The 11483-nt window shown below is 33.7% G+C and overlaps 1 protein-coding gene across 3 annotated transcripts in view; it reads left to right on the forward strand.

The window, feature by feature from the left end:
* Window positions 1-11483, forward strand: part of RSRC1 (arginine and serine rich coiled-coil 1) — a 445934-nt gene that overhangs the window by 220328 nt on the left and 214123 nt on the right. For all 3 annotated transcript variants that reach the window (XM_082655219.1, XM_082655217.1, XM_082655218.1), the window contains exon 5: window positions 295-331. In XM_082655219.1, coding sequence (XP_082511345.1) covers window positions 295-331 — 37 coding nt within the window. The remainder of the gene's footprint in view (window positions 1-294; window positions 332-11483) is intronic.

Consider the following 11483-nt stretch of genomic DNA (forward strand, 5'->3'; position numbering starts at 1 on the left):
CAAATAGTAAAATAACACATTTGATTTCTTTTTTGTTCTCCACTGACTTTGAAAAGTCTGAAACATTCTTTCTACTAGACGAATATCAATTTTAGCGGTAGTACTACTATTAGATATAAATAAATTATCTGTTCCGTAAGGAAATTGTTTTGTCCTTAAAAACAAAGTTATTATGAACATTAGGAAAGATATATGAAAAAATTATAAGGGTTTGTAAAATATTTTTGAGGTAAACATAAATTATAGCAGACAAGGGTTTAACAACTATTTTAAACTTTTATTCTTCTATTTTAGGGAATCTGGAAGCATCAAAGCTGTATTAGAACATCTGGTAAGTTCTAATTTTCTCTTGAACATTTGCATCATCTTTGATATCTGCATTCTAAATGAACACTTTTGAATGAGCTTTGAATACCTTGTATTGAGAAAGTCAACCATTTCCCAAAGGGTCAGCTTACTGTTATTACGTGAAGGCACTTACATTTTCATTTATCTTATCATTTCAAGGGAATTAAAATTTTTTTTAAATTACATTTTTTTCTGATGTAGAGATGAAATAAAATGGATGACAATCCTTGGATTGATGATTGCTTTAATTATAAAGAAAAGTGTTTGGTGTAGAATTTTTGGCAAATCTTGATCTGACAAAAACAAGCTTGTGTTTTAAGAAAAACACAATCAAATATTGCATGCATAAATATGGTATGTTTTAGCAATTTAACTGCTTTGAAAGAAGTGCACAGCTTTGTTTTTCCTGATGTCTTTGCTTTATGAATAATGCATTAGTTTAAACTACATTCAGTTTTAGAATATAAAATAATTGAGATGCAAAATTTTTGGTTTAAGTAAACATTTTTAAAACAAGTAAAATTCCAACTGACTTAACATTAAAATCTGTCAATTGATCAGAAAATTGGAAGAACTGTTGTATTATACCAGGTCCAAAATTCATTGAGCTCACCACATTGAGTGTTCATTACAACATTAAGTAGTTCATTTAAACAGAGCATTATAAAGTCATGCTCTGGTTTCTGGTCAAATCCAAACGTTGAATAATTAATGATAGAGATTCTTTTGTAAATACAATCTAAGTACTTTTTTAATGCAAGACTTCATTCGTATATCATATTGTAGCTTTGTTAACTATTAATGTGCTTTTGTTCTGCTTCCACAAAGCAAACAGTAGCAAGAGGCAGCTTCATTTTTATTTATAGTAGTTTTAGAGTTAGAAAGAATTTTTGGTTTTTCTTTCAATAGCTAAAGGAAACTGAGGAAACCTAGACTTTTTAAAAACGATAAAATCATCCTAAAAATTACAGATTTAATTATTAAAAGCAGAATATAATAAACTAGTTAGAAAAATTGAAGTATATATATTTGTCCAGATTAGAAGTAATTAAATAATATTGTTATTCTCATTATTAAAAATTATTTCTTGAATCCCTGTTTATCACTTCATTGTGGCACATGATATTTAGGACATACATATGGACATCAGAATAAAAATATTAATCTAAGATATCTAATGCCAGTATCAATTGACAGCTTATAACAAGGAAAAACAGCTAAAACATAGTTCCAAAATGAGCTGTCTTTTATACTTCTCTTGTAAATTACTATTTAATAAAAAGACTGTATATTTACTTGGTTCATATTCATCAGTAGATGAGTTAGATTCTTTTTTTTTGTTTAAATTCCATATTTTTTTAATACTCACTAGTATGAACTTACATTCAGTGACAATTTCATGCATTTATACTCTACTTATAATCTTATGCAGCAGTGGTTTTCTAACTGCCTTGGGCTGCCAGGAAGTCTCCCCAAAACAGGTGGCACTCCAGAATTCCCCTGCCCACTTTAGCCAGAATAGTTCCCACTTTTAGTTATTTTGTATACTTTTAACCTTTTAAAATAAAATTTCATCTGAACAAAGAATTCTTCAGCTAAAAGTATTTAAAAACCTTTTCCATTTTTGACTCTGAGTTATATTTCATTTTATCTGGGTCACATACATCAAATGTATTTCAAAGATAAGGCATTTTAGGGATGAGAGAGCCATGATTAGTACAACAGGTAGTGGAAGTAGATGATTTTAATGCATTTTACTTAAGTCATTCAAATTCTATAACTTGATATTGTAAACTTGACCCACTGACTGTGAACTATTAACAATAATATGAATACATGAATACATATTATCACATATATACACATATATATTGCTTTGTACACTAATAATATTCAGTAAAGTCAATGATATTCTTTATAACTGCCTAAGAAGGAAGTGAACTTAAGAATTCATTGGTTGAGCACAAAGAAACCTGTCTGTCTAGCAACTGTGGGCTCCTTAGGTTTGGTCTCTCCACTTTCCAGCTGAACAGATACTTATAACCCTTGTCTTCTAGCACACGTACCCCTTCTTTGAATTGGCTGCATACCAAATATAATTAAAGTATAGATTCTAACAGATTGATTTTAAAAAATATATGGTGTAACATTAAAATGAGAACATCCCACACATTTGGAGTTAATCTCTTCTTTATGTACCCTTCTTGTCTTTTCAAATTTATCTGGATTATCATAGAAAATTAGCATTGTTCTTAGAGAGGGTGAAAGCCATATAAATTTAAATGAGTTAAGAAAAATGGCATGCAGTATATTTGTCACAAGAACACATATATGGTTGCACTGTCTTTGTACTCTGTTTATGGGCTCTTCTTGGTATATATAGTTATCTGTAACAAGTGTGGGTGTATGGAGAGAAGAATAAGATAGGTGGACTCTGTTTCCCTGAAACCTCTTCAAGGGCCAATTCATTTATTTGTCACACTCTCTCAAGCCCTTGATTCAGTCTTTAGTCTATCATTCTTTTCTATGTTGCCAACTTTTCCTGGGAACTGTCCAGCATATCATTCTTAGCTTAAATTTCTTATAGTTTACTCCCCAATACCATTTTATTTTTCTTCTCACAAACTTGTGTACTACCCATAAAGTCCATGTCTGTTTAAAATTCTAGACAGAACTTTTGAAGGTTGGTGCCCCGACATCCATTGATGATTCTTGCCTGATGATTGCAAAATTGAGATTTTTCCAGCTCTACCACTCCCCCTATATTTAGCAGCCAGCATTCCACTATAAGGAAAAGCCCATCCTTCTTTCTTATTTTATTTACTTATTGTGAGCAAAGACTTATGACTAGGTTATTATCAGTTACTTTTCTTATTTATTTTGACACTCAGATTGTCACAGATTTGTCCAGAGAATCTTCTTTAAAGATGGTTTCTGGGTCCTTTCAACATACTCCCTTTTTTTTTTTCTAAGCACGTCCTCATTTTCTGACACAACAAGATGTTTCAGGCTTATCTTATACCTTCCCTGTCCCACTTCCAGAATCAGCCATTTCTTCAAATTACCCTATTCCATTTTAGAGGAAAATGGTATTTTAGGAATCAAGGTCTGGACATGTGATATGCTCATTGTCTCTGCGATTTCATTACTTCTAGGACCTTTCAGTGCTAGATTAGATAGTTAAATAGAGGTAGGTAGGTAAGTAGATAAATATTTTGAAGAACGTGTGAGTCATACTGATACCTCCAATTTCGATCCAAACCACAGAATTCTTCCTTGTCCTCCCCCGTTTCATATTTGTATTTCCCTTTATGTAAAGGGAGAACCTGGACTGCTAACAACACTAATACATTTACCCATTTGCTCAATCATATAATATACATAAAATAGTTCCAGTACAGCTATATATTTTGAAAATAAACTTAAATAAAAGATTTCAAGATTTATTTGTAGTTTTTTTTCCCCTTGAGTGTAGTTTATTCCTTTGAAATATAGTGGCATTCATTTGTTTCCATTTGCATTCAATTTTAGATGCCTTTGTTCCCATTCTTGTAGATTTAATTATGTTTGAATATCTATAATGTTAACGTGCTTCCAGAAGTCAAAATATGATACACAGTAGTATCGTCAGAGAGGTGTCACTCCCTTCCTTTCTAGCTATTCTCTATTCCTTGTAGGTAGCATATTTTATTAAATTCTTGTTTATCCTTCCTGTGCTTTTTGTAAAATTATGTGTATATATATATGTATATGCATATGTGTATGTATTCCTATTTCCTGTTTCTTATAAAAAGCATATTGTAAGGAATTCCCTGGAGGTACAGTGGTTAGGACTCTGTGCCTCCACTCCCAGGGGCCCGGGTTTGAACCCTGGTTGGGGAACTAAGATCCTGCAAGCCATGCAGCACAGCCAAAAATAAACAAATAAATAATTTTTTTAAAGCATATTGTGTATACTTCTTTCTATTTTGCTGTTTTCACTTATCAGTATATCCTGTAAATCACTCCATAATTACTGTGTGTATCATTATATTTACTATATTTCTTTCTCTATTTAGCTGTGTCTCCTTTATTAAGATTTTAGCCCAACTTGCATGCCTGCTACACTTTCATACATGCTGACAGAAGACACAAGATTCCCTGCGTCAGAGACAAAGCATTTTCTTACTAACAGCACAAAAAGTAGCACGTACTTCATGGCTGTATAGGTTCCCCTTGACCCCCAAGTCCCATGGGGTGATGCTGCATACCCAGTGGGTTTGTGTCATCGCTGAGGGGCTCCAGATTTAGGAGTTCTTTAAGGAGCTGTTAGAAAATCTGCCCAAACTTTGCCCAAGAGAAAGACATTATCTTTATTATCCTAGTTAGGTAACAAACATGCCTTCTGGCCCAGGGGGAGATTCTGTCTCTGTCTTGCTGTTTGCTATACTGAACATCTTTGCTATACCAAAGACTGTTTGCTGTACCAAACCTCTTTGAAAAGATAGTTCTGAACAAAGGCTGATGGCTGATATAACATGTGTAGAATGTTATGGAGAATTGTCTCTGAAGAGCAATTGTAATTATGATGATGAAACTTAGGAAGGTTTGCATTTTTATTCTAGTGGTTGCCTTTGTATTTATACCTTTTATAATGGTTTTAATCCCCCTTGTTCCTGTTTAACCTTATAGATGACATCCTTTGACTCCCACCTGTTACCTTCATTATAGACAATGCTCCTGTTGTATTTTCCGTTTCTTCCTTTTCCTCCCATTTCTTCTTGCTGTGTTTTTTGCTACTTTGTTAGAATATAAAATGTTTGCATACTATTCTTCCAGCCACGCTTACGTTGTTTTAGAATCACCTTTAAAATTAAATATATTAAATATTTGCCATCAGTTTGTTTGCTGATATTTCCCCATTTATCTCCTGTTTGTATAAAACTCATCCACTAGTATATTCCTCAGGAAAAGCTCCTATGTACATTATTCTCCAAGATCTTGTACATTCCAAGCTGTTTTTCTGGAGTCTTGCGACTTGAATGACAGCTTGACTGGACATAAAACCCTTCACTTACAGTTTTTTCCTTGACTTTCTTGAGATATTATTCTGCTCTTGATGTCTCTGGTACCAGCCTTATTTATTTATTTTTTTTGCGGTACACGGGCCTCTCACTGTTGGGGCCTCTCCCGTTGCGGAGCACAGGCTCCAGACACGCAGGCTCAGCGGCCATGGCTCACGGGCCCAGCCGCTCTGCGGCATGTGGGATCTTCCCAGACCGGGTCACGAACCCGTGTCTCCTGCATCAGCAGGCGGACTCTCAACCACTGCGCCACCAGGGAAGCCCATTGCCTTATTTTTTTTACCCTTATAAATAATTAGATTTTTTTGCCTTGAGACATTGCCATTTTTTCATTGATCTTGCTTTTACTAGGATAATTCTCAAAGTTGATTGTTTCTGGCTAATTTTTCTGGGCAATTTCATATGTAAACTTAAGTTTTCTCATTTCTAGAAATAATTTTCATGGATTATAGAATTAAATATTAGTCCGTTCCATTGTTTTATTTTCTTCTTTAGTGACTCCAATATATAATCTTTCTTTGCTTGTCTTCTATTTCAGTCCCTTTCTCTCTGAGTCTTTTTAATATTTTACTTTGTCTTTATTCTCTGAATTGTTTTCCTGCTTTTATTCAGTATTTCTTATTAAATTTTCATTCAAATTTATTCTTCTTTGTGCACCTTATAATGTATTTTCCATATCTGAAATATTTTTCCTTCCATTTCTGTTTTTATTTTTTGAATGTCTGATTCTAGGTTTTCTTTTTGTTATTTGTCCAAATGAGTCTTGTGCTTTGTAGTTGGTTTTAGGAGAAGAATTTTCATCTACTGAAATGTTTTAATTTGCGTTTTCTAGTTACTTCTTATAGTAGCTTTATATGGGGGTGATTTGATTTCTTTCTTTTTCTTCCTTCCCTTCCTCCCTCTCTCCCTCCCTTCCTTCGTTTTAGAAATCCTAGACATTTTGTAGACAGAGTTCCTAGTTTAAGGGTTGCCGTCTTCTGCAGTACATCGAAGCGTAATTTCTCTAACAGATGATGATGGGGGTGGCAGGGAGGAAGGGGTTGACGTGTCTTGTTTCTCTTTAGCAGTTTGTTTCTTACTACTTTCTTTCTTGTCACTGACATGTATTCTGTTTACCTGATTTTCTCCCAGAAGCAGCTTCCTGAGGCTGCCTCTTCTGGTCCCACTCCTTTTCAAGCCCCTTTCCTCTAGCTGGTGCTATGGTAACACCAAATCCTAGGCGTATGTTCACTATTTTGGCATTTTAGTGTTGCACTTTGTTTTTCTGTAGATGATTTTTGTTTGTACTTCCAGTTATGTATTAAACTTACAGCCATTATCAGGGGTGGCACAGGGTGGCATGTCTTTGAAAAATTTTGCCTCAAATGAGAAGTTCATAATGAAAAATGTCAGAAATCAATGTTGAATAGACCTTGAATCCTCAGGAGTCCTCCTACAGGGTCCTGCCGAATGGTCAGCAGAATTGAATACAAAACATCTCAGAGTTCAGTGTCCATATCTATTTAAGCTTAGAGAAAATGAGTGGAAACATTGCTTATAATGTTGTGCTTAGATTTTATAATGAACTTAAGGAAATAGTATTTTTTATTTGATGAAGAATCATATACAAATTAAAGACCATCTGATGTGACTCCAGTGTATGTCTGTTAACACAGCAGGGTTGAAGGAGTGGAGGTGGGTGGTTATTAGATGGTGATGTTGCGCCTGACTTTTTTTTATTAAAGATGTCCTAGCGTGTGGAAAATTGACTCTTAAGTTCTCTGTATATCAAAGGTAGCTGACTCTATATTTTTCTGCCATCCTATGTTTTTAAATTCTGGATAATATAGTGAGTAGTAACCTTTATTGAACTATGTAATAGGGGGTTAAAAGATTTACTTTTTAGAGTGTTTTTAATACAGTCAAGTAGGTGACATTAACATGCATTTTTATTGTTAAATTATGAAAGTGTACAGGAGATAGAACCTTGCCATTTGATTATAATATAGCTATGATTGTTTTATTAGCAATCTATAAAAATAATGCTATCCTTTCCTCTTGGGAGAGGGATTGAGATCTGAATATATTAGGTTGAGCTATATGAAAAGTTGTCATTTTTTTTTAGGTCAAAATAGTTTTGTGGGTTGTTTCTGGCTTGAAAGGACTGCTGTGCCATGCCCAGCAGGGAATGAAGTGAATTATCCTGATCAGTATGATATTTCTAAACTTCCCTTGTTCTCTTTTCTGAAAAGTCAAATAACTGGAGGTGGGTTTGGGTGGGGGGACATGTTCTAGGTCAGTGCTTCACCATCTTTAATGTGCATATGAACCTCCTGGGGATATTGTTTAAACTCTGGGTCTGGAGTGGGACTTGAGATTCTACATTTAGCAAGCTACCAAGTGAGGCTAATGCTGCTGGTCCAGTGACCACCAGAAAGAAAAGTACATTGAAAGGCATTGACTTGAAAGACATGTGTCCAATGAACAAGGCCCTCTGAATCTGATGAAAAATCTAGATGTTCCCCCATATACTCATTGAGTATGATTCTGCAACCTATGAATGATTAGTTGGGCATTCATAAACCCAGGGAGACAGACACTCCACAGGTTTATACAGGGTGAAAAATTTCATCATCTTACTCTGTGAGAGTAGCAAAGGGCTAATTTTTTTTTTTTATTTGGGTTCTGGATATTAAGTTGTATATTTCAGGGCTGGAGCTGGACACTAGGACTAATAATACCTTGTTCAGCTGTAGGTGGAAAGTTAAATAAGTGATGATAAATCTTTTAGTAAAATGGGTTACAAGTATTTACAACTTTAAGTGGGATTTGCTTTCTATTAATAGTTGAATAGCCAAAGAACTCTGGAGCCATACCTGTGGGTTTTTTCTCCCCACAGAGGTCTCATTTATGTTTCTTATATTGTATAACATTTGAGAGTGATGACCTACTTGTCCTTGTGGTCAGGCAACACAGTCTGACCATTTTAAATGTTGAAAAGCAACTGTCATTAATAGCTTGTTTAGCCCATCAGTGGTTTGTAGAATATAGTTGCTGCTTGCCAGAAATGTAGGCGGGCTCTTGCTATTACATGCTCATCAATAATACTACATTCTAATAAAAGCCCTTTTCTCTCTGTTTTAGGCTATTTTGTGTAGAACTCGCAAATAAAACGGCTGTATTTCAGTTCACAGACTAAAGATTTTATTTAATGCAAGCGTAAATACAGGTTATGTATTATTGTTATACTTTTGAGGATGCATGCAGAGGTTTTGAACCCTATTCTCAAACAGAGGTTATGAACCCTATTCTAAAGTCACTCATCCTTTGTCTGTTACGTTTTAAAATACCTGTCTTATTTTAATGTTTCACCACTGTGTTCCCAAAAAAATATTTTTGACATTTCTCTAAATGAGTTTGAGAACATAGTTATCTCACAATACACTGATGTTTCTCATACACTCTATATATTTATTAAACACTGATGAAAACTATTATCTCATATACTATTTAGGGACTTCAGTGTAATAGATTCCTCTCCTCCCAGCATTTTAATTTTTTTTTTTTTTTTTTTTTTTTTACCTAAGCTGATATATATTTCAGGTTTAGAGTAAATGTGCATATTAAAACAGACACTTTCCTTAAACTGTGATCGTGAGATAAAACAGCATGAAGTTTTTCTTCTTTCTGGAAGATCAATTCTATAAATTTTTCTCTCTTTCCTTTTAAAAACCAAGTGTGTCCTATGAATGTATGCAAATTAAAATACCTTTAATGTGGATTAAATATTAATATCGTGTTACTGCCTTGATTTCTTAGGCAGTTTACAAGTCCTAAATCTGGGAACCGGCTCACATTTCAGTCAGAAACAGTACCTTGTCAGTGATGCATTTCTCTGAAACATTTTGATCAGTTACAAGTTTATTAAAATTTGCTTCTGCAGTAAATGATTAATAAATATTATCTAGTCAATCAAACAGCAGGAACTTGGGCCTTTTTTCTACCCTTTCTCCCTCCCCTCTCTTCCAAAGAAAGATCTGTCAGTTGTTGTTGCTTTTTTAAGACACGGTGGTCTTGGTAGAAAATGGTGGCCAGTTAGCTTTAAAAAAAAAAAAAGACAATATGTCATGTAATTTTCATGATATTACTAATAGTCTCAGATTTATGTTTAACCTAGATAAAATTTATTGTCTGACTTTTATGCACATGTGCTTATTAAAGCTTTATAAAGTAAAACCAAATATTCTAAGTGCATTAAATAACCCCCACTTCCCATTATTCAAGAGTCTGATAGTCAGGCCTTCTCAAAACCATGAGAGTAACTGAATATTGTATTCGGATATTTTTTATATTCTAGTTCAGGATACCATAGGTTTTGCTTCATTGCATAGGACCCCACAAGGTACCTGGTAGTTATTTCATGCTTTTCTCAGGATCTAAGGTCTGTAACTGCAGAGAGAGAAATAGCAGCAGAGGTAACAGGGTTTCTTTTTATTTCTTCCATCAAAGCATTAGGAGTTAAGATGGAGAATGCCTTTGCCACAGTGGTATCTTTGGCCACACTCATTACCATTTATCACAGATTCATAGCATCTGTATTTAACTTTAACATACATAGTCTGTTTACTTTAGGAAAAGCACAGCATGAGGAGCTGGGAGAACATGATTTTATGGTGTGACCTCCAGCAATGCACACAACCTCTCTGTTTCACTTCTTTCATTTTTCTCCCTGTTCATCGGCTGTTGAAATAGCGTGTGAAAATTTGTAGAAGCATAGACTTTCTACAAGTGTATCATTTATTTTACAGAAAAAGAAAAAAATCTTATCAGTTCTAGTTACATAAGTAACTTCAGATTGCTAAAAACAATACCTCAATTCTAATATACTCACAGTAAGCTGTGAGAAAATTTTGTCCTTTGCTCACATCCTCTCCCCTTTAAAAAAATTATTACATACTTTTAAAAGTTATAACATAATACATGTTTATTATAATGGGTCAAAAACTGATAGGTATATAAAGAAAAAAAATGAATATATCTTCTATCTGCCACCAATCCAGTGTTAATAGTTTAGTACCCTTCTTACTGTACCTTGCTCTATTCCCAGATGTACATATACATATATAATTATACTTAGCTTTTTGTTTTTTTATAAAATAGACTCGTACTATATATGATATTTTACAACTTGAGCTTTTTATTTGTTCAGTGCTGGATACAGTGTACATATCTACACACATAAATCTGGTTTTTGCTAGAAATATCAAAATATTGGAAGTTAATACTATTAGCATTTTATTTAATGTATTCATAGGGGAAGTTTGAGGACTATAAAATTTGCATTTTAAGGAGTCAGTGGAGATTTAGTTTTAGTTCCACTTTTGATTACCTTGATTATAGTATATGAAAGAATGGGCTTATGATGAACTTTACAGTTATCAATAGAGGAAGGAATGGGTTACTTTATTTTAAAAAATCTATTTGATATTTGCAAAAAACAAATAAGTAAAGATAATTAGATTAGAAAAGGAACATGTGACATCTTTATATGTGTTTCAGGTTTATTATAGACTAGTATTTTTTTAATTGAAATTTTAGCATAACTGCGTGACATTTATTGCAATCTTCAATCTTGGTATTTATCATATACTATAATTTATTTGTTGACTCTTTTGACTGAATATTCAGCTTTGTTCTCCTTGCAAACACTGAGTACGTTTTTATTGAATTTTTACGAAATTGAAAGAAAAGTGCATTGATATATTGTTTGGGAAAGTTATCCCAATTATTTTTTTAAAGGTGAGAGGGATTCAGTTTATTTTTAAAGTCTTTTGTGCCCACTGAGTGGTAAAAACCGGATGCTGAAAGCTTGAGTGTACAGTAGAAATCATTAGTGACTTCTCTCCATGATCTGGATAGATACTGGTTTTTAAGTGAGCACATATGAATATTACTGCCCAGGAAAAAAATTACTTTTCCTTAGTAGTTTTTGTTTTTGTTTTTGTTTGGAAAGGTAGCAGAGTGCTGGAAAAGCACTGGGTTAGGACTGAGTGAACTGGCTCTAAGCCCTGTAGAGGATTCAGTTTGGTCCTA

Source organism: Grampus griseus, assembly GCF_964374135.1.
Source record: "Grampus griseus genome assembly, chromosome: 5".
In the NCBI taxonomy this organism is placed as follows: Eukaryota; Metazoa; Chordata; class Mammalia; order Artiodactyla; family Delphinidae; genus Grampus; species Grampus griseus.